Here is a 23,999-nt window from a genome sequence, read left to right as displayed (position 1 = left end):
GATTGATGCTTTTGTAACGGATGACATTTGTCACAGTAGGAAAAGCACAGGTGTAAATAATGAAATTATGAATGGCTGAATTCCAATTAGCTGCTTTGATTTCAGGCTCCTGGTCCCGGGCATGTTCACTGTCACTGTCACTGGAACACTTAAGTACAACGGAGCCCTCGTTAGCATTGTTAGTACCAACACATGGGCTTTTCCTACAGGTGTGATATAGTGAAAACCTTAAGGAATAGGATCATAACTTAAATATACTCAGCAGTGATCCTCCATCGTAAGGTGATCACTCTGGCATCAAGATGGTTATTACAGTAATATGAGACATCCCTCAACAAAAGAATGGGCATCCAGACTAATGCAACCCTACTCACTAACCCTAACTGCATGTTTCAGCCATTAACAATCTACTTACAACCAGTATTGCGAAATATCACTCAAAATGGATACACTAACACCCACTACACCAGACTCTTAATTAAATCTGTCGCTATTTTTACATGCGTTATTCTGTGCTCTGAGGCAGGTAACCATAGTGGAAAAGCTGCAACATGAAATTTTACCAACAAGCATGGGCACTTTGTATAGATTTCACACTGAGCGTTAGAGAGGTGGGTGTAAGCAGAGTGTGTATGAATGCTTTACCTTGTGCTGGCTGGGTTCTCTGGGACACCGCAGTCCTGCGTGAGTTTTGTTTACAGCCCTCCCTGCCCATGAGGTGAGCCTTCCAGGCCTATAACAAGAGACAAAGTAGCTCAGTGAGTTCGTTCCTCTCCCAGGTTCATCTCTCGATCAGGACAGCCACGGGTGACTGTAGGCCCAGTCAAGGCCCGAATGGCTGCCCTCCCTCCCACTAACACTGCAGTCTTTCATTGGGTCTACGCTCACAGCTCTGGCACTGAGAGTGTGACTTTCTGTACATTTTTTTCTTCATTCATTTTTAAGGGTGTGAGAGGTGAACGACTTCATGTTGTGAATCAGATTTTGAATGAGTAAGCAAATGAGTTGCAACTAAGGTCGAATAAATAGTGTCAATGTAATTTAGGGCATAATCTCAATATCTCTCATATCTTATCCTAAAGGGTTTGCAAGGAATAAAAATGGTAAAGTACTGTAAACTGTAACAATGTCATATAATTTTAATGTTTAATCATTAATGATGCAAAAATGTTGACAAAGAGAGTCACATTTATGCTAAGCACATTAACAAAGGATACATTACGTCACAGCAGCAACAACACAGAATAATTAATATAATGAATTAAGGCTGCATTCCAGCTACATGTGCCATGCCCAGTATATTGCATGCTGGTACACCTTAGTAGGCCATTTAAAATGGAAAGGAGCTATCACTAATGTTATTAGTTATTAGTGCTACAAGTCAAAATGTCTGCTGTGATAGAAGACGATTTAACACTAAATCAAATAACGTGTGAAAATGCTGCTGCACTGCTCTGTATGGATTTAGACCTTTAAGCACGATATACATCTTGCCAAATGCCCAATCAGTGATGTTACAGCAGGTATTTTCCATCAGCAACATGAAAGCACCTGCTGTGACAAGTTTTACTAAATGTACTTTAGACTACTTCTTATAGTTCTTCTTGGATGTATTCCAAACCACTGCCACTGATTGTATTAACTAATACATAACTTATTGTCATTAAACTGTTTACAAAGTATCATTATTGTTTGGTATAAGTGGGCAGAATAGACCCTTGTTTATATGAAGAAAAAAAAAGATTAGAACTTTATTGTTTATTAGGTAGTTTACACTTTCCTTCTGGATTGGCCAATCTGAAATAAGTATTACATTCTGATTGCACACTTACAAGGCAGAAACAACATACAATATGTTAAAGAGTCATTATAAGTAATAAATGATGTCGATTAACCTTTCAAGCCAATTCAAATGGGCGTACTCATTCCAGTTACGGGGTCTCAAACGACTCGTGTTTTGTGACTTTTCACCAATACCTCCCGGCGCCCGAATTTGAGAACCTTCTGCCTGCCTTGGATGTGGTAACTGTTTCTCTGGCTACCTCTCCAGAATCAAACACCGATTACCTGGGGTCACCACGGTTAGCAAAGAAGTACCCTAAGTTGAATGAGACGTGAGCTCATCAGTGATTGGTAGGGATTGTAATAACACTGATGGAAACAATCTTCTCCTACAACACCCGACCCAACATGTCAAACTGAAGACTGATGTTTTAACCACCAATTAAGATTCTTGCATTAAGAGTTTTGTCCGGAAGTTTCATTTCCAATGTGCTGCTGCAAACTAAGACAGGCAGGGTCAAGACAGGTGCTGGGCAGACTGATTCTCGTAGCTCTTGTGGCTCCTTGAAAGACGACTTGCATGATTCATTAGACCCCACAATGACAGAAACGTAACGGAAGACAAAAACGAAAGGCTACACTGTTGTTACATCTTTTAGTGGGGCAGAGAATCTTGTACGTTGCATATCCATGTTAAACTTCTCTATCACACAGTAAGTGGACAGACACAAATATTTAGTAATGAATGAGCAGCTCCAAGGGCGCTGAAACATGAGCACTGTTTACTTATGGAACATAAGAACAAACTTTTTTCCCAGCGGTTATATTTGTACAACCAGTGTACGCTACTACCGTTTGAGTAACCTATTTTGACAACATTTCCTCACTGATACCTGATATCTGTAGTCTGGCTATCACCAGACCAAGCTCAATCTTTTAAGATTGAACATTCAGTTTGGGGAGTGTGCTCTGTACTTTCTACTGCACAAGAGCCGTGATCAACGGGAATAGTTCAAATGACTGTACGCAATTGGATAGTCCTTCAACCAATCCGACCAACGTGTGTTGACGTAGCAGCGACAGCAGCATCAGCGGGTTGCTGCGCTTCGGTGCTGGCTATGTTGAATGTAAACAAGGGCTGGGTTTACCCATTCTATGATGTCTGTTGATTAATATTAAAATAAGATTACCAGTAAATATTTAACTGCAAACCTTCCCTGTTATAGATCAAACATTGCCCACATAATACATAGCAGGGAGCCACCTCAGCAGGAAAACTACCACTACTGGTGGAATCAAAGGAAACCTTAATTTGTCCAATTTTACAACACAATAATTAACTTTTGTCCAGGGTTCATAATTAGCATCAAAATAAACTGCATTATCCTAAACCACCTTGACAAAAATATAAAGATTTAGGGAAAGCACTGCTTTCACAAATATATATATATATCAACAGATAATCAGGACATTTTTGTCTTAACTTAGCCTCAAACTAATTGGAATGTGAAGAATCTGATGGTATCCACTTAATCTTGAGGCAAATGAAAAGTACATTTAGAGAACAAAGTGTTTGCCTCCTTTGAAGTCTTTAAAGGCCAACAATAGCAGGGTTTAACCTTAACACCTGTTTGCTCCTCAAGCCTAATATTACATGCTTTTTGAGTTTCTTTGTTGATGTAAAAGAGGAAATATGGAAAAAAGCTCACTGAGTGAAGTTCAGGCCCAAGTTCTGTGAAAACAATTATTATCTATGAAGCAGCTCTATACAAGAGACCTAGTTTTATTTATTTATTTTTTGATTTGGCAAAGAATTAATTAGCATTAAATAGCATAATGCAAAAAAACAGATTCTGCTGCAAAATTCTTGTTTTTTGCCAAGTTAGAAAGGGACAGAAAAAGGATGTTCCACTTCACACCTATTTGTTTACCCCACATGCTTTACATCAATTTATAATTTTCTATGATCAAGCTTTTGCTTCACAAGAAAACACTGGCACAGTTCATGTAATTTACATGTACATAATCTCACCTTCTCTCCAGGCATGAAGTTGTTGTGACACAAAGGACAGTGGTTGGAGCCTTTACCCGAGATAGAGGCTGAAACAGAAACATGACACCTTTAAAGGGATACGTTGCCGATATTCAACCAACTCTGCATCATAATAATGTTGGTAGTATGTGTAAATGAACTACAGTAAACTTTCCTTCATTTTACCAGTGCCCAGATTTCCTACTCGTTGCGTTTGACGCAAAACGTGTCACTTGGAGGGTTTGCTGGCCCTAGGCCTGTTGCTTGAACTACACACTTACGACACAAAGATTATAGAAGCAGATCAAGAGAGACAGCTGCCCCTCTCTTTCTCAACCTTAGACTAAACTCAGATTAAACTGCAAAAAAAGTCAGTGCTGATCAAATTTAAACCAACATTCTGTTACTGTATTGCCTTTTTCTCACGTAAAATGTTTTCAGAAGAATATTTTAGGGCACTGTGTGGATGAAATACGAGTAAGTGGGCACCCTACTGTTCCCTGTATTGCAAAAACGGAGGCTGAACAATTCAGATGAACACTAGACAGTGATGATCAAGTATAAACCAAGATAACCAAGATAATGTTACTGCATTGCCTAATGCTCGCCTAACATGTTTATTTTTTAGAAACATATTTCAGCTTACCGTTTAGCTGTTATATGGAATCGTTTGTTACCAGCCGGCCACCATTCTGTGTCAATATGACGAGCTTGACATGCTCGCATTACGTCACAAATGTTTGCGCCATTTTGTAGTGTAAGGCTCAGTTACAATAATTTGTACGCTTCAGTTACATTAAACTGTAACTTCCAATTGGAAAAAAACAACCCAGAAGATCCATTGAGATAATAGCTTGGTATTTTACTGAAGATTGACTGAAACCGAAACTATGGAAGAAGTACTGACTTTTGATTTATTGAAGGCTCTGTGTAGCACTGTGAGCATAGAGCATATTTTTCATGTTTTATAAGAGCTTTAAATGTGGCCACATATGCGCTGTACTTGTCAGGGGATGACTATTCAATAAATGGAACCAAATATATTAAAAGAAAGCTACACTACCAGGGGCTAAACCAAGGTCAGCTTTAGAAAACCAGGCTGGGGAGAATCAAGGTAAAAACCAGGAAGAAAAATACATGAGCAGAAATAGGTTTATCTGCCTAAAGTTGGTTAATCAATGTTTCAGGAAATGTGTCTTTATGTAAAAGATTTAACGGTTAATCTAATTGAGGATATTATGTTGTGCTGTGTGCCCTGTAAGAGAATGAAGGAAAGCTTTAAAGTAGAGGTAAATTAGATCTAATTGCTCTGACAAACATTGTTGTATGTTGATGAGATACATTTCCTATACTTCCTATACTGAGTTTATTGTTTCAAGTCAGATCAGCATCTGCTGTGTTGGTAGACCATACATGGAACCAAAGAGAAGGCACAGCCAGAACCAAGGAGATAGTGTTGGGCTGGTGCTAACAAGGGTAAGTGGGTTAATAGTGCGTTCCATTTTTACTCGGAAGTCGGATTTTCACATATAAACTTCTTTTCCTATTCTATTTTGAATGGAAATGCTTCCAACACGCTTGCGTGTCGCGTGAAAAATAGGCGCCGGTCCTATTTCTAGCATGCACGCGTTTTTGGCGCAGCTCAAGCCGCGCCTGAGACGTGCGTACATGTGCAAACATAAATATATACTGATTTGATTACAGCAAAGACAACGTCGGCAGTATTGATGGTAAAATAGGCTACAGAATATTTTGTTCTGTATTGACAGGTGCATATCAGAAAATTGATTTTTTTTTTTTAATTACATGTATATCTGCATTTATATCAAAACCTAGAGACTTTCAAACATCAACATGTCATTTATTAATATGTATTTGTGTCAAAATCACATATAAACATCTTTTCCTATTCTATTTTGCCTGGAAACGCTTCCAACACGCTTGCGTGTTGCGTGAAAAATAGGCATCGGTCCTATTTCTAGCATGCACGCGTTTTCGGCGCATCTCAATCCGCGCCTGAGACGTGCGTGTCACGCAGGCAGTGTGCAAGCTCTAACCTGTTAACATGGGAGCCAAAATAAAAGATCACTAACTAGCCTCACAAGTAGTTACTTCACTAAGCTTCCACCCAGTGTAGGGCTTGTGGCATGTAATCCCCCAATTTAAGGACAATACAGCAGGACAAGAAGAAAAAAAGAGAATACACCATATTCAACAACAATCAGGATTTCCATCACATAAGGTGTTGTCAGAATTTTTTCAATTGCATGATAGAGTGAGACTGAGAACTAACAGTTGCAGGCGGGACCGTGGAGATGGCGAGTCAGATCTTCAGTGGGCACGGCCTCTGAGCAGTGTGGGCACTGGCTGAACTTGGACTTGCTTTCACATTCACCCAGTAGGTGCTCCGTGAGGCTGGCTATCTCGACTACCTGTGAACACAATGCAGAGCTGTACGCAAAAGTCTTCAAGCTTTATTTCTTAGGTGGTGATTAAACAGCCAGGCAGGTGTCTTTCTTTCAAGAGGACTTCAAAAATGCAGACACTTTTGAAAATGTAAAAGTCTACCTGTCTACATTCATCGCAGCGTTTCAGCATAGGACAGTGTTTCCAGTAGTGAAGGTCCAATCCATCCTCTGTGAATGACTCGTCCTTTTTACCGCAGAATATACACAAGCTGAAAGATCAGATGAGGTTGCAGATCAGATCATGTCCCTTCGAACCATTGACCTGTGTACTGTTACACTAATGACTTTAATAAATAATACACTGAATGAAAGTTACACAAACAGCACAGCTGGAAAAATTATTTAATGTGTGAAAACTGCACAGAAAACACTAAACCTGTGAAATTGGGACCAGGCTTATATGCTATATGCTTTGTTTATTTGCATTTTTATATTATTTTTCATTTTTATATGTCACCATTGAGTTAATAATCACTTACTTGTCCAGATAGTTGATAGATTTTTGGATGTCTATACTGTCCGTTATCTTGTTCTGCGGCACTTTTGTGACAGCTGGAAATTAAGAAGACAATATCTGTTACTATCATTTTGTCAATAGAGATCTGTATATGTACGCTTTGATAGCTGGGTAATAGGTCATAATATTTCAGTCTGATTCAATTACAATTGCAGTTATAGGCAGGGAAATGTACTTATACTTTGCTGCTATGGTTGCCATTACATGGTTACCGATTGTGTTGTGCCTGCACTCTAATTCAGAAATGACTGGTGTGAATGACTTTGGATATTGTTCTATTGTCTTCATATGGAGCTTTTGTTTCTGTTATTGACATGCTAAGACAAGCACCACACTTTTCAAGTGGTTATACTCTTGAAAGCACTGTTGCTGGGCAACTGAAACCAAAAGTCAACACCGGCTACACACTGGCAGCGTGGTGGGAGCGTATCAGCTCCGTGGCGTGTCCGTTTATATTTCGGCTCACAGGTTAACAGGTTAGAGCTTACACACTGCCTGTGTGACACGCACGTCTCAGGCGCGATACAGAACAAAATATTCTGTAGCCTCTTTTGCAGTCAATACTGCCAACGTTGTTTTTGCTGTAATAAAATCAGTATATATTTATGTTTAACATGGTATTTCATTTTATCAATGGGAAACATACGTACAGACAAGGCTAGCAGCAGCAGCGCCGCGTCAGACACGTTTCTGGTGTGTAAAGACATAGAAAACTCCACGCAGCCACCATGCAGCTGACATGCAACAGAAATGCCACGCTCACGCCACGCAACCAGTGTGTATCCGGCCTAAGGCACCTTATCCCCTTTGAAAAAAATAATTTCAATGCCATGCTGAAGAAACAAAAGAAGAATGAGGACAAAAGTGTCTAACTACCATGGGCTCTCCCATTAATGTCACAAGTTGTGACCTCAGAGGTGCCTTCAAATTTCCAATTGCATGTAAACAGGTCACTTTTTTGTTGTTGCCATAAAGCAATATCTCCTTGTGCTTTAAAGCAATCAAAATCAGATCTGGTGGTGTACAGTATATAGGGATGTTTAACTCTTTAACTTTAAAAATATCCTTAATGTGATTAGGAACTCCGATGCTTTTATCTCCTTCTTTCTTGTTAAGCATGTGTACGTACTTGTTTTGCCAGCTTTTTGGGACTCAACTTTGGGAGCTTCTTTCTTGGGAATGTGTCCTTTGGTGCTTTCATTTCCTCTCTCCTTCACAAGCACACAGAGAAGTTTGAACAGATGTCAAAAAGCACAGGTCCAAAAAGAGATGCTTTTGCACAAGGAAAGCTCTAATTGGTGGAACTCCTCTTCATAAGACTCTTAAAGAGATATAATGTACCAATGTTGTTATCTGCTCATTTAAAGTTTCTGACAAACTACGGAATTCTACCAAGTCTGCTCGGAGTCATAAATACTAATTAGCAGCCATTACAAGAAGTGATGTAATCGAAGTATGATGACAACTTCACCTACTGTGATCTCTTTTAAGGCAGCCAGCTGCTCCTGAAGAGAGTGGATCTCCTCCTTCTCTTTTTGCCCATCCGGCTGACCACCTCCCTTCTTTAGAGTCTGGGTGAAAAGTGACATGCCATCAGCATCAGTCAGTTGTTTGGTTTAATTTTCCTCTGTGTTCCTTTCTTCTCTTTTCCTCCTGCTAATTCCATGTCAGGAACACATTTTTCTTTTCTTCTTTAAAAGTTGAACAGCTTAAAGCTCGGCAGGCTCTTAGGGCCACTACGTAATAGGAAGGCTAGGTCTTTAGTCATGCCAGTAAGAAATTAAACTTGGTCAGTGTTTGAGTCACAAACGTTACAGTAAAGTAATATTCCACCATATTAGCTTTGGAACACAAGCTGACTTGTTTACTGGCTGTTTGTGGTTTCAGCTAACAGCTATCCGTTTCCTCCTTTTGTGTTGATATTTAAAGTCAGTCAAGTCTGTTGCTACTGCAATCTTACACACAGTTCAGCAGATATATAAATGGATTTATCATGGATCATTTGATTACCAAATGAGTAGAGTTAAGGAAGCAGCGGAGGCAGTTGGCTGTCTGTGCAACATGAAACTCTATTATTGTCAGCTTAGAAAAAAAAGAAAAAGACATGACGCCATGCAGTCCCTCCTTAAAAGAGAGCTCCCATCTGTCTGACAGTTTCCCTGTCCATCTACCAGCTGCTCCTCACTGACTACAATCTGTTTGAGAAGAACATTAACAGTGGTGAACACACCCTCGGCTTGGCCGTTTGATGGAAATAGTTTTAACACAGCGATAATATATAGACACCCGTATCATTTTTTAGAATAGAAAAAGGAGATTACAGTTATTTCTTCGTTCGTTATAGTGAAGATGTTAAGGAACACTTCTTGCCTGAGTGTCCACCAGCTTTCCATCAATCTTGGCAAAGCCATCAAAGAGGGTTTTGTAGAGAAAGTTCTTCCGCGCAGCAGTGTCGTTGGGTGGAAGGTAGCGGAGAACAGCAGCTCTGTGCTGCTGGTACATGGACAATATGACGCGCACTGCCAGCTCTCGCACCTCTGGTGTATTGTGCTCCAAAGCTGCTGTACAGAACTGACAGAGGGAAAAAGTGCTTTCTATTGACATGTGAACATTGAACAAGAATTTTGAATGACTGGATGTTACTGTTCTGACATAAACGTTTTTTTTGTTTTTGACATGAAACTAATTTGGAACTGCAAGTAAGATTTAAATTCAGATGATATACAATAGAAGAAGAAAAAAACTTCTACATACCTAGAAATTGACCTGTGGGCTAGGTTGTTAAAATTGGTAATAAACCTGAGCGGATCACCATCAGTACATGCACTTAAAGGTGCTGTAGGTAGGATTGGGAAGATCCAGGACTTATATTTGAACATCAACAACTTCTCAGAGAATGAATGCGTGTGCATGAGCAGTGATTGACGCACAGTTAGACACCCCCCTGGCCCTGATTGGTGCATCTGAACAGAGAGCTGTGGATTTTTGCAAATCACACTACAGGCTGTAGGTGCTCCCAGAGGAGCTGGATATTTTTTTAAATTACCTGCTGCATGTAGTTCTACTGGAACATAGGGTCAGTTTCAGCAAATATGACAGAAAGTTTTATAAGTCTTTCCTACTGCACCTTTAAAGTGACTGCGTTTAGCTTTCTGCAGTGACCTGATTACATGAACGTCATGCATGGTAGAAACCAGGTTTCAGTAATCGGGGTAAGGGATCTACTTTTTACCTATGAACACAGGGATAAAAAAGACTTTCAGACTATTTTACTGCAAAGCAGCAGAATAAAAGGAAAGATCATTGCATGTAGTCAAAATGTATTTCACTCAAAGCCTGACTAAAACTAACAAAAATAGCCTATATAAGTCTAAATAAGTTCCCAGCACTGAAGATCTGACTATAAAATTCACATGCAGGTTAAAGAAATAGTTGGACAGTAATCAGGTTACTACAGTGCAAGTAAACCCTTTGTCAGATGTCTTGTATAACCTGATTTGAGTTTGATTTAGTTTCGAAAGTTATTATGGGATTACACGTCATGTAATACTCAAATAAATCAGGTTATACAAGAAATCTGAAGGCTGTAGTAACCTTACCTGATGACAGTAAGCCCTAGTAAGTCAGTAGTCAGATTTCCTTACCCATACATACCCTGCATGGGAATAATAGTAAAATGTTTAGTGCTGGAAACCAACTTTATTAGACATTTTTCTACATCCTTTATTAAACTTTTTTGGTCTATTACTTTATGGAAATTTTTGTCATCTTTATTGTGCTTTTAGATGTTCTAATGCATTTCTTGTGTAAGCCAGTTCAAGTTGCCTCTGTGTTTGAAGGTTGCCATACAATTGAACTTGCCTTGCCGAGTCTCCCATTTCTCTGTCTTACCCCTTCGTCTTACCCCTAGCCCTTGTCCCTCGAAACCGAGTGGTAAGAGCTAGGGGTGAAAACATACCCCTATGAAATGAGACACCACTTGGTTATGGTTACGTCATCATACATCGTCGCTAGCTGGCTGCCACGGAGTCCATTCAAGGCTAGTCAGAGAGATGCGGGGCTGTTGTGCAAATCAGCAATGTAACGTTAGCGTAGCAAACTAGCAATGTTAAAAAAAAATTCAATTAAGAACATGGTGGCAAATATATATGTAAAGGACTGTGTAAAGCACAAAAAAAAGAATGTCGTAATATTTTTAAATCAATTATTTAGCCGAAAATACTACTACTACATTTATGAGACGATGGGTACCCCTTGGTTTCAAGTAACCTTGTGAAAATGCTTTGGTTTTAAGGGGTATCTACCCCTTCCCCTTAGCCCTCGATCAAAACGAGAATTGGGATAGCCCTTACTCTCACTTGAACGTACAAAACTAAGGGGAAGTGGTAAGAATTGGGATTCAGCATTACTTCCAGTATGCTGAGGAAACAAGGCAGGCCACAGAACACAATCAGTGCTTGCTCTTTACAAATAAAAGTCAACGTTTTATGAAGCAATATTTGCAGTCTAGTTTCATGTGCACATCATGACGTAAAAAGAGCCCATTATCCGACATAATCTGTGTGTAGAGAGTCGCAACACAATGGCAATCCCGCCAGAGGAGAACATTAACATCCAGAAGTAAACTGTGTACAAAGGCCACCCATCCCTCATTCAACCGGCTCAGGGACAGCTTGCCATTATTCTCTGTTGTCTCTGCTGACTGCTTCTCATTTTAATTACAGGAAATTCAATCACCCCCTTTTTTCACTCTGGCTCCCGCCTCAGAGCTGATCACCCAGGTAACAGCAGGAGGAAAAGGAAAAAATGCTCAAAATATAGCTGGGCTAATACTGTAGAGCTGGCAAGAGGGCTAGTCACAAGATCTAAAAGAGGCAGAAAACAGTAGAGGTTTTAGCTGTGAATTTAAGGATTTGGTCATTTCCCAAATTTCTTGAGTGTATAAAAGATATATACTGTGCCTGTGCAACATCTTTGTTTGTGTTTGAGGGGTTTTACTACCACCAAACCAAAAGCACGATTATTGTAGGTTCATACACATATTGGTGGGGTTAAATCTGTATAGATGTGCATACATTTTTATTTATATTTTGAAGGGAAGATTTGATTGTAAGCTCTCCTTCTCTATCACCACCTTAACTGGCACATGCTGATGCTTGGTGTGTCTATCTCTATGGAATAGGGAATAGATTTTCTTTCTCTACTCACACACACACACACACACACACACACACACACACACACACACACACACACACACACACACACACACACACACACACACACACACACACACACACACACACACACACACACACACACACACACACACACACAGTTAAGCAGTTACGATGTTTTGCCCCGGGTGAGGTGCTTTGTGTGTCCTAAGGACGAGGACAGCTATGTGTAATGGGTCAGCACAATAAAGTTTACTGCAGGAACCTAGTAGCTACACTGAACCTTCTGTAGTTTTTATTTAAAATATATATTGATTGTTGCTTGTTGTGGCTTACCAGGTATCTCAACAAATCAAGTCAATTATTTCACAATCTATTCATTATTGACACTAAGTTTCAGTCGAAACCTGGAGTCTCTTAGATGTTTCAATCAGGAGAAAACGACAGCTTGACAGAATAAAGCACAGCCATCCTGTCACGTCTCAATCCAGACTGGAAATGTTTCCCAGGCAAATATGGGAGGCAGCCAACACAAAGGGGACAGGCGCTGAGCAAGCACGCACAAACATGCAAACAGAGGCCACCCAATGCCACCTGTGTGGCTTTGGCTTCAAAAGGCGGAGAAACTCAGAGGACAAACCTAACAATTTGCTCTCGCTGATAAAAGATGTGCAGAGTCAAGCGGAGGGCTGAGTGAAGGGGGATGGGTGGAGGGCCAGTCGTAAACTAGAGAGTGGAGGACAGGGCGGCTTGTTGTCCTGCCCGGCCTGGTCAACAGTTGGATAGTTTGCACGTAGATATTAGGTCACTGCTGGAAACCAGAGGAGTGCAGGGGATGTAAAGTGAATGCCAATGGTGACAACATTGACTCAGCTGACTGGAGCTTACTGGCAGCTTGTTTCGGTGTACTGAATGGCCACAGAAAGCCCTGGACGGATTGCTCCCCTTTCAGTTAGTCACACTGTAATTACTAAGCCAAATGTAATGGAAAATCAGCTCGATGGATGCCTACTTTTAAAGCGGAATAATACAGGCGTTATACGGTGTGTATTTCTATACAGTACATGTGCTATCATGTATTAGAAGATGTGTCACAATTGCTATTTCCGGATGGGAAGAGATTAATTGACACTGCTGGGGAAAAAAAACAAACAAACAGCAGTAGTAGTTAACAGCTCTAGTATAGAACTATGTGACCGTCGATACCTACAGTGGCATTTTGTTCTCGATATAATGGAATAACTATCTCATTATGTCAAGATTTAATAAAAAATATAATAATAATAAGTGAGTTCTGCATCAGAGACTAAAATAATTCAGATTAATTAAGGACTTTAACATCACACACACACACACACACACACACACACACACACACACACACACACACACACACACACACACACACACACACACACACACACACACACACACACACACAACATTGATAGATGCACTTAGCATAGTTTAGGTCTTTTACCATCATGACATTGTCCAGGGTGAAGCCAGAGTTCTCTGTTCCCAGTTCAGCGAGGAGCTTCTCGAGCAGCTCGGCCCGACTCTGAGCCAGACGAGAGGGGAAGTTGGATTTGAAGGGCTTCACCAACTCGCCAGGGATTACCTGCAGGGCGCGTACATCTTTCAAAGCAGCAATTTCCTAAATGAAGGACACGAGAAAGAGAGAATGATCTTAACATTTACAGTGTAAAAGTCACACAATGTCATTTTAGACTTACAGTATATTATATTACTGAAGTAATATGTGTGCTGTTAGCCACTAACAAAACATATCTGCGTGATGCTACAGATGGTGATTTGTCAAACAACACAAGCATCTGTTAAAGAGACAAGTCATGACAGAGAATACAAACGCACGCACGCACACACGCGCACACACACACACACACACACACACACACACACACACACACACACAAATCTTTTCCTCAATACAAGGAGGTATTCAGTCATTGCTCTGACGGAGTTCTGAACAGATTCAGAAGGGCTGGGCGATGATTTCAGAGGGCCGAGACTCACGGTAATGACCTGCGCAGTTGTGACCTGATTGAAAGAGAAGCTACTGTAGCTCATTAAGACCTCCATCCCGTTCTTACTTAACACACACACACACACACACACACCCATGCACTGCAACTGATTCCAGTTAGGAAAAGACATTTACCTACACTTACATACTGTACGTTAGAATATTTTCATTATCAAAGGACAGACGGAACCACTGAAGTTAAATCAAAGTTTTGTTTACTTGCAAGTAGGGTCAGTTTACAGCACTCACAGCATAAGTACAGAAAGTGACTAATGGAAGCCTCAAACAGTAGCTTATTTATGTGTGAAATACAATCATAACAGAATTTGATGTCGTCAATTGTCTATCTTGTCAGTTTAGATGTTGTCTCCTCTATCTGGTCAGACTCAATGGCATCCCCTTTATCTGGTTAGAGAGAAGCATGTTCTGTCCTCGGGCCCCAGTCAAGTAGTGTTATGGTTTCTTACTATGCAAATAGGTTAATTTAACAGAGAGAGAAGAATAGTAATCACTATAATATTATTCTAATAAATAACAAGAGAGAAAGTATGTGTCAGAATTTCCCTAACAGTCACTCAATCCACCAGCCCAGTAACACTTTCTGGTCTCACTCACCAGTGCATATGAAAGCACCAACCTCCTGTACAGGCCACAAATAACAAACACCACCTCTTCTGTATGGAACCTGCACTAGTTGCCCAGTTCCAGTTAAAGGCTACAAGGAGCCAGTCTAGCCAGCCAGAGAGACTACAACTTGGGGCTTGTTTAAAGGCTGGGTCAGAGCATGACAAGACCTCAGACACCTCCTAACTCACCCTGTATATCAAGCTACAGTACAGCACACTGCAGCATGTAAGCAGTGAGTCAATCTCTGAGGTCAACGCCATTTTAGTAAAGCTAACTTAAGACGTTACACGCTCCTTTAAAATAATAATAATAATAATAATAATAATAATAAACACTAGGATCTGCACACTCTATTTGATTATGATTAATTAAATACAGTGCACAGATAAATGTGCAGACGTTTGTTTTTGTATTTGTATATAACTGTCCCTCCCAGCACCTATAAAAGCCTCTCAGCCAGGTGAGTGGTGGAGCTCTTAAAGAAAAAAAAAAAAAAAAAAAACAACAACCAACAAAACTGGCTAAATCTGAGAACTGAGGGCTAAGACCCATACCACCAAAACGGCAACGCCCCTGGTTCAGCTACTCGCTTAATCAGCAGGTTGCGTGAACACACACAACCTCATTCATCATACATACAGACAGTTATATAGCTAGGTAAAATGCAACACATGTATGAAAGGTGTTCAAAATAATTATTCTTTCTACTTATACAGTGGGGGCATACCAACATTACAGGGTGAGTACAGGATCCTCATTGGATTGTAAGTCCAATGAGGATTGTAACTTACTGAAAACAACATGGAGCGTTACAACTCAACAACAAATGGCACCCTTGGCTAAGACTTTACTTTTGGCTACATTTTGCTGATGGAAGGATGTCTTTGAGCTGGGAAAAAAAACTAGTTTGAAGTCTGAAGGAAATGCCATTCTGATTAACAGTACTAGTTTCATAATCTTATCAAAGAATGATATTAGGTCAGGTAAACATTTTTTCCAATCCTGACTTTATAAATTTCTGTCCTGTTCCTGCACATGGTCACTCAAATAACCTCAGTGTTCTTGGCAAATACACACAAGCCTTTGTTTGGCTATTTATAATTTAGCAGGCACACCTTTTCTTGGGTGTTACATCTTTCTTGGAAGAGTCATCTAGTTTTGGGAGATACGGTTACATACATTCCGATATCCACAGAGATATACCAAGCATGCACGGAAAATATTTTCCAAAGTTTGCATTTGAAGGAAAGTTAGATTTCATTTTACACATGCTGAAGCTGTTTCCTCTGTTTGCTTAACTGCGGGGCGTGTAAATAAGGCACCTTTTCTAATCATTGTTCTGAATGCAAATTTATGGGTGCTGTCCTCCTGATTTTATCTGAAAGGAACAAAACATGCTCTATTTAACCAAAGCAATTATCTGTATTTAAACACACATAAAACCCCAGTTAAGCACACAAATGCATATAATCAGTTTGTCCTGCAGGTGCACGTAAGTCATTGCCAGTGAAGAGTTGTGTTTATCTGCTGTGATTATTAATCATACCAATGACACCGTGCTTACAGGAGGAACTCAGCCTCAGGATTAGACAACAAATTGATTAATGGTTTAAGTCATTTATCAAACAAAAATTCCAGCATACTGAATGTCAGGATTAGAATTCAAACGCTACAATACAACTGAGCTTTTCTAAGAAAACTTTCTGCAGTATATTATTTCTCAAGTGTCAAATAATAGCACAGATTATTGTTTCTATAAATCGAGGATAAGGCCTATGAAAAAACCTATGATCTTATAGTGTAATTACAAAGCGTTTTTAACTCATCGAGAACAGTATTAAAACAACATGGAGAGTAACCTCTCTGGTTTCAACCAACAAGCGCACCCTCGGCTTTAACAGGAAGGCTTCTGTTTAGTAACCTGAGTAGTAGTATACAGTATAAACAATGATAGTACCAAGTATGCACTGTCAGCTTTTTACAAAATGTGCCTTTGGCGGAAAGTTGAATTTAGTTATTTGCATAAGTCCATGTCAAAATAATCGATTTCTTCTCCTGCATGTAAATACAGTGGATGCCAATATATTCAGTGAGTTCTATGTGTAGATATCATCTGTCAACATTAGTCATAGCATCTCTAAATATTAGAGTACTGCTTCACTGTGATTTGCACAAACTTGTGTGTAATCGACATTATTTGTCATTACTTTGCTAGGAATTTGATATATTTTCCTAACTTTGACATTTAATCGACAGTATTTTCACCAATACCGATACAAGAAAGCAGACAGTAAACTTTTCTTCTTTTATATAGAAATCGACATGGTTCTGTGATACAGCCTGTGTTAGATAGCACTGGCCGAAGTGGTGAATTTAAATTTTTTTTTTTTAAGAAATCCAAGTTCAGTAATGGAATCATTCTCTGCTTTAACCTAACCCAAAGGCTTAGAAGTAAGAACGGTGTGACATTCACTCATTCATTCATTCCATCATTTCCCCATTGAGCTATGATCTAATGACTCTCTCACACTGCTCAACATTACTTACCATAACAGATCCACCCTTATATGAATCATGACATCTGTTAGTTTTTTATGAATTTCTTTTTTTTTTTACTTTTGTTTGTTTGTTGTACAGTTTATGAAACATTTCCCTCCTCTTTGCCTAAAGTTAAGTCTGAATGCAAACTTATGGGTGCTGTCCTCGGACTGATTTCATCTGAAAGGAACAAAACATGCTCTATTTAACCAAAGCAATTATCTGTATTTAAACACACATAAAACCCCAGTTAAGCACACAAATGCATATAATCAGTTTGTCCTGCAAGTGCACGTAAGTCATTGCCAGTGAAGAGTTGTGTTTATCTGCTGTGATTATTAATCATACCAATGACACCGTGCTTACAGGAGGAACTCAGCCTCAGGATTAGACAACAAATTGATTAATGGTTTAAGTCATTTATCAAACAAAAATTCCAGCATACTGAATGTCAGGATTAGAATTCAAACGCTACAATACAACTGAGCTTTTCTAAGAAAACTTTCTGCAGTATATCATTTCTCAAGTGTCAAATAATAGCACAGATTATTGTTTCTATAAATCGAGGACAAGGCCTATGAAAAAACCTATGATCTTATAGTGTAATTACAAAGCGTTTATAACTCATCAAGAACAGTATTAAAACAACATGGAGAGTCACCTCTCTGGTTTCAACCAACAAGTGCACCCTCGGCTTTAACAGGAAGGCTTCTGTTTAGTAACCTGAGTAGTAGTATACAGTATAAACAATGATAGTACCAAGTATGCACTGTCAGCTTTTTACAAAATGTGCCTTTGGCGGAAAGTTGAATTTAGTTATTTGCATAAGTCCATGTCAAAATAATCGATTTCTTCTCCTGTATGTAAATACAGTGGATGCCAATATATTCAGTGAGTTCTATGTGTAGATATTATCTGTCAACATTAGTCATAGCATCTCTAAATATTACAGTACTGCTTCACTGTGATTTGCACAAACTTGTGTGTAATCGACATTATTTGTCATTACTTTGCTAGGAATTTGATATATTTTCCTAACTTTGACATTTAATCGACAGTATTTTCACCAATACCTATACAAGAAAGCGGAAGAACGATGTGACATTCACTCATTCATTCATTCCATCATTTCCCCATTGAGCTATGATCTAATGACTCTCTCACACTGCTCAACATTACTTACCATAACAGATCCACCCTTATATGAATCATGACATCCGTTAGTTTTTTATGAATTTCTTTTTTTTTTTTACTTTTGTTTGTTTGTTGTACAGTTTATGAAACATTTCCCACCTCTTTGCCTAAAGTTAATGTTGGGATCAAGGTCTACATGATGAACAAATGAGAATTTCTTCATATAAGGAGCAATGCCTCTTATATATGAACTCACAACTCCTGAAATTCTCAGTATAGTATTGTTGTTATTTGATATATTTTAACAAAGAGGAGCACTGATTGAGCATCAGACTTTTTTCTATCTTCTCTCTATCTTTTTGGCTTCAATCACTGATGTATACAATAAATGCTGTTTTATCTTCCCTGTCCATTCTCATAGCTTGCCACTCAACTAGCTTCAGTCAGTCAAGCTGGTGACATTCCACCTAGTTCAGTCATGGGCTTGTGGGAATTCAGCTAAAAACTGAAATATTAAGTAAATAACAATGGTACTTTTGGTTTCAATTACTGAACCATTGTTTAACTGTGTGTGATTAGTCTATGAGCACACTGTAGTGTGTAGTGTTGTGGTATTATTATTTTGAGGTAATCTTTCATGGCACTCTCAGAGAAGGACACTTGTACTATATTCTCTTATTGTCCTTTAATATTGTAAATACTTAATTGTATGTATCCATGTGTTTATGGTCTTCATTTTATTTTATTTTGAGCACAGATTTATTGTTTTGATTTGTAATGTATTTTAGGTTTGCCATCATGCTGTCTTTTTTTTTTTTCATATATTTTATTAGATACAGCATTCAAACAGTACAACATAAGTCTCCATTTTGTGTATTTCAGAATGAACAGTTCTTCAAAACAAATGTCCTTTTGTGGTTTCACCGTCATGCTGTCTTATTAACCGTTCCACCCTTGAGAGGCTTGCATAGCCCCGCCTCATGGAATAGGGACGTTACTTTAAACATTTTGTAGTTGTTACAAGATGACAGGCGTTCCACATAAACAAATGAGATTATCACCAGGGATATCGGCAGCCTTTTTAGTGTTGTTTTATGGAGTAAAAAATAAAGAGGGTGCTGAGTTTTAACAATTATCAGCTAAACGTTTTCACAGAGCTTTACACAAGGGAAGATTGGGAAGGGAGTAAACGCAGATTGCAAAACCATCTTCTCTTCAGTCAAAACAAAGCTGCTATGGAGGCAGCGAGTGAATGACAAGAAGCTGAGGGTTAATCCATACTCCCCACATCTGAAAACAAGATGGCTGCTTGTGTGTAGCTGCTTCCTGATCTCCCGACTCTTTACAATGAGGTAAGAATAATTGTTTGTTTTCAAACCGGATGACATTTCAAATTGAGTAAGAGTAGCACTATAAAATCTCCAAGTGACTGCAAGAAGTTTATGCCACATGCCTCGTGGAACCAAAAACAGAGCACAGTCAGCTGCTGCTGAGGGCGTGCAAACAATTCAAACAATGGAATCGTTTGATAAAGTGGCTGAATTGATTGATTGTTGAGTTAAATAAAGTTGTAACAATGTTGATTTTAATAACTATGTATGTTTTATGTTTTAAGTAATAAATTGTATGCTGTAACCGGGTTATGAAAATAGGATTGAATGTATATGAATGTAAAGAATAGGTCCAGACTGATCTGGTTATCACAATCACCACCTTTTGTCTCTGTAAACAATAGGTAAAGACAGACCCTTTTTCTCCCCCTCTCTTCCTGTCTTTGGTTAAATTGATTAGGTTAAAACCAACTATTAACATATGAAGATGAACGTCTCTTTGAGTCTCCAACCTCCTGGTGCCAAGTCTGGGTTAGAACAAAGGAAATGCAAACTCTGTAAACTTGAATATAATCAACACTACATGATAATCAACCTTAGTCTGTGACCTGGAGTAAACCTAAATTCAGAGGTGTGTCCTTATCCTGAGGTACAGGAATAAATGTGGGATCCTGAGACGATCTCAGGACTGTCTTCGATGTGAGTCTACAAGGAGATGCATGATTCAGTCCGCTGTCAGCTGCAGTGTAACATTTGTTTTGTCATGTCGCTTGGCTGCTCACTGTGACCCGACAGGGGAAGCATGTCTGCAGTCTGCTGCTGGCAGTGTTTTATGTTTTATGTTTGATTGTGTTTTGACTGTCGTTTTCATTGTGTTGTTTTATTAAACCTTTTGCTTAACTTTCAATTCGACCCCAGCTTCTCCTCCTTCCTCCAGAAATCAGAATGAACACGTCTTTTAGACATTTCTTAACACTAAGGAGAGATTTGCCAGCCTTGATAAACGTCTTGATATACTACAGTCAGATGTATTATTACTCAAAAAAGAAACCGGAGCACTACGAATGGACTATGTGACTTTAATGAAGCGCACAGAGAAGGTGGAGCGCTCATCTGGTTCTCTGGCAAAATCACTAACGGCAGTAGAAGCAAAGTTAGCGGATCTTGAAGACAGAAGTAGGAGAAATAACGTATGTGTTCATGGCCTTCCAGAGGGAAAAAAGGGCCGCAATGCCACACAATATCTCAACAAGCAGTTGTCTCTGTGGTTTCCCACACTGAAAGATGCCCCACCAGAGATCATGAGAGCACATCGCATTGGATGGAATTTAACTCTAGTTCATCATTTCTTGAATCAGAAGGACAATTTCTTACCAAGCCTGTGGATATTGCTAATAACCTCAATAACAATTTTAACAACAAAGTGCAAAAACTGAAGGAGAAAATGTGCCAAACATCTAACATACGATCATATACCTTGATTAGAGATCAAATTATGACAGGAAAAAAATGTACTTTTGAATTTACTAAAGTGGATGTAAAATATGTGGAAAAGTTGCTTCTTAGTGGTAAAGACAAACCATCAGGTGTGGATAATATGGATATAAAACTTTTGAAATTGGTGGCACATTTGATTGCTATCCCAGTTAGCCATGTGTTGAATATGAGTTTAGAAAAAAAAGCTTTCCAACAACATGGAAAACTGCTAAAATAATTCCTTTACCGAAGAATGCAACTCTACCATTTAGGGGCCCAAACAGTCGACCAATTAGCCTGTTGCCGGCTTTAAGTAAGATCATGGAGAAAATTGCTTATGAACAAATACAATGTTATTTTTCAGTAAATGATTTATACACAGATTATCAACATGTGTACAGAGTGGGATATTCAACAGGTACAGCCTTTACTCAAATGTCAAATGATTGGCACAAAGAGATAGAAAATGAGAAATTAGTGGGGGCTGTGCTGTTGGATTTCACTGCGGCTTTTGATATCATTGATCACAATTTGTTATTAAAAAAATTAAAATGTTATGGTTTCGATTCAAGCGCAATACTTTGGCTAGAAAGCTATTTAGCAAATAGGGCACAGACTGTGTACTTTAATGGGAGTTTTTCAAAGGTAAAATCAGTGAGCTGTGGAATCCCACAAGGAAGCTGTTTGGGGCCATTACTCTATTCTATATTTACTAATGAATTACCTTTAACCTTAATAGAGGCAAAAATGGCAATGTATGCTGACGATTCAACAATATATATGTCAGCATGAAGCTGAAGGGCTTACTAGTGTCTTGAATGAGGAATTGCAGTCAGCATTAGAATGGGTAACAAATAATCAATTAGTTCTTAATGTATCTAAAACTACAAGCATTGTATTTGGGACAAAAAAACAGTTGTTTAGTGAAACTAAATTAAATTTATGTGTTGAAGGTAAGGCAGTTGAACAGGTACAAAGGACTAAGCTTGGGGTTATAGTCGATAGTAAATTATCCTGGTCTCAACAAATTTATGGGGTGGTGAAAAAAATGGGTAGAGGTCTCTCAGTTATGAGGAGATGTTCAAATTTTCTCAATAAAAAGGTAATGGGAAACGTCATAAAAACGATTGTCCTATCCCATTTGGAATATTGTTCTGGGGTTTGGTCAGGTGCTGCCATATCAATTATGAAGAAATTGCAAATTGGTCAGAATAAAGCAGCACGCTGTTTACTGAGGTGCCCACTCAGATCAAGTGTTGATGCAATGCATGGCTGTTTATCCTGGTCAACTGTAAGGAACAGATTAACTGCCTCGTTGCTCAATTTTACCAGAAATATTTTAGTGACTAAACAGCCAAGGGTGTTGTATCAGCAACTTGGTCTTAGTTCTGATAAACATGACTATAGCACAAGGCATGTTATGGAGGGTAAATTCACATTACCTAAAGTAAGAACAAACAAAGGTAAAAACACTGTAATATATAGAGCCATGATTAATTGGAATGCAATGCCTAGTCATGTCATTCAAGAAAATAGAAAACTTCAATTTAAATTATTACTTAAGGAACATCTCCTAGCTGAGCAGAACTCTGGATTGGATAATACCTAACGAATACTGTTAGTATCATTGAGGGTTCTCTGTGTGCATTTGATTTGATTGGTCATATTAGTGAACAATGTTATACTCTTATCTCTACGGTCTGTGAATAAGTTAAATTAGGTCCTGTGTTGTCTTGTGTTGTGTTGAATGTTGCTATTTTTGTTATTATTTATGATGTTTTTCTTTCAATGATGTATTGAATGTTGTTTTTTGGTGGTTGTTTTTATTGTAATGATGCACGTTAATGTATAGTTGCACAAGTTGTTTGTGTACTCCAGGAAGAATAGCTGTGGCTAAGGCCCCAGCTAATGGAGATCCCAATAAATCAAAATCAAATCAAAAATGGAAAGAAACTGATGCTAAATAAACATCTTTGTCAGTCCAGTGTGTTATAATACCTGTATGCAGGCAATGGCCATGCCCCGGAGGCGGCTGGCTGAGTCTCCAGTCCTGGCCAGCAGGTTGAGCCAAGTCTGATCTATGCAGTGAGTCAGCTCTGCCCGGCCCAGCCCGAGACCTGGGATCAGCTGGCTCAGCAGTAGCTGCAGCAACTTCAAGGAGGCATGGAAAACCTAAGAAGAGAGCCAGTGGGCGTTTAGCTCCAAACTTAGTGGACTTTCAGAGAAAAGCTAGCACCAGGGTGATGTCAATTAGCAGAAAGGCTAGACTTGGTAATGTTTACTTGGATTAGGTTAGAGTATGCGGATGGAGAGTGACAATCAGTAGCTGTGAATGGACACATCCACATTTAATTACCAGCGCATTATCAATATTTGGAGAATTTTGTGTTTGCAAGGTAAATTTAGACTGGAAAGGCACAAGGCACAAACACCCTGGGCTACACTCAGACCCAGGATGTAATTACATGACACGCAGCTTAGACCTAAGAAAGGTCTATTTAGCATGAACTAAAATGAAGCACATTTGTGGAGCAGCAAATTAACCAGTTGACTTCTTATTGGAGCATTTTGTGCATCAATGTGGCAATGAAAATAAATCACTAGAATTATTGCGGCACTGCTCTTTTCATTAACATACAAGCTGTAGACGACTTCCAGAGAGAGGTTACAAGGCCATCCTTGTCAAAACTGTTTGTTAAAGGAAGCCAGCTCTGGGAGAGAGAACTAAGGTTGCATATGGGACAGGGGGAACATTGTTAAGAGTGTGCATGTGTGCTTATGATTTAACTACATGAACGTTAGTTCCGTTTGTAACAGGAAACCAGAGAACAGGATTTATAGAAGACTTTGACAGTGACAAAGTAAACACA

At 39.0% G+C, this 23,999-nt stretch overlaps 1 protein-coding gene across 2 annotated transcripts in view; it reads right to left on the bottom strand.

Moving 5' to 3' along the window:
- Window positions 1-23,999, bottom strand: part of cep104 (centrosomal protein 104) — a 44,622-nt gene that overhangs the window by 2,828 nt on the left and 17,795 nt on the right. Inside the window, exons 12-21 of one of the 2 annotated variants that reach the window (XM_028581811.1) lie at window positions 23,128-23,301; window positions 13,457-13,633; window positions 9,170-9,370; window positions 8,275-8,370; window positions 7,929-8,010; window positions 6,762-6,834; window positions 6,383-6,491; window positions 6,108-6,246; window positions 3,815-3,882; window positions 646-733 (exon numbers count right to left, since the gene is read on the bottom strand). In XM_028581811.1, coding sequence (XP_028437612.1) covers window positions 646-733; window positions 3,815-3,882; window positions 6,108-6,246; window positions 6,383-6,491; window positions 6,762-6,834; window positions 7,929-8,010; window positions 8,275-8,370; window positions 9,170-9,370; window positions 13,457-13,633; window positions 23,128-23,301 — 1,207 coding nt within the window. The remainder of the gene's footprint in view (window positions 1-645; window positions 734-3,814; window positions 3,883-6,107; window positions 6,247-6,382; window positions 6,492-6,761; window positions 6,835-7,928; window positions 8,011-8,274; window positions 8,371-9,169; window positions 9,371-13,456; window positions 13,634-23,127; window positions 23,302-23,999) is intronic. The other variant, XM_028581813.1, reaches the window with a different exon arrangement.

Source organism: Perca flavescens, chromosome 7, assembly GCF_004354835.1.
Source record: "Perca flavescens isolate YP-PL-M2 chromosome 7, PFLA_1.0, whole genome shotgun sequence".
NCBI classification, from domain to species: Eukaryota; Metazoa; Chordata; class Actinopteri; order Perciformes; family Percidae; genus Perca; species Perca flavescens.
The sequence above is the reverse complement of the archived record's forward strand: the minus strand, read 5'-3'. Positions and strand labels throughout refer to the sequence as shown.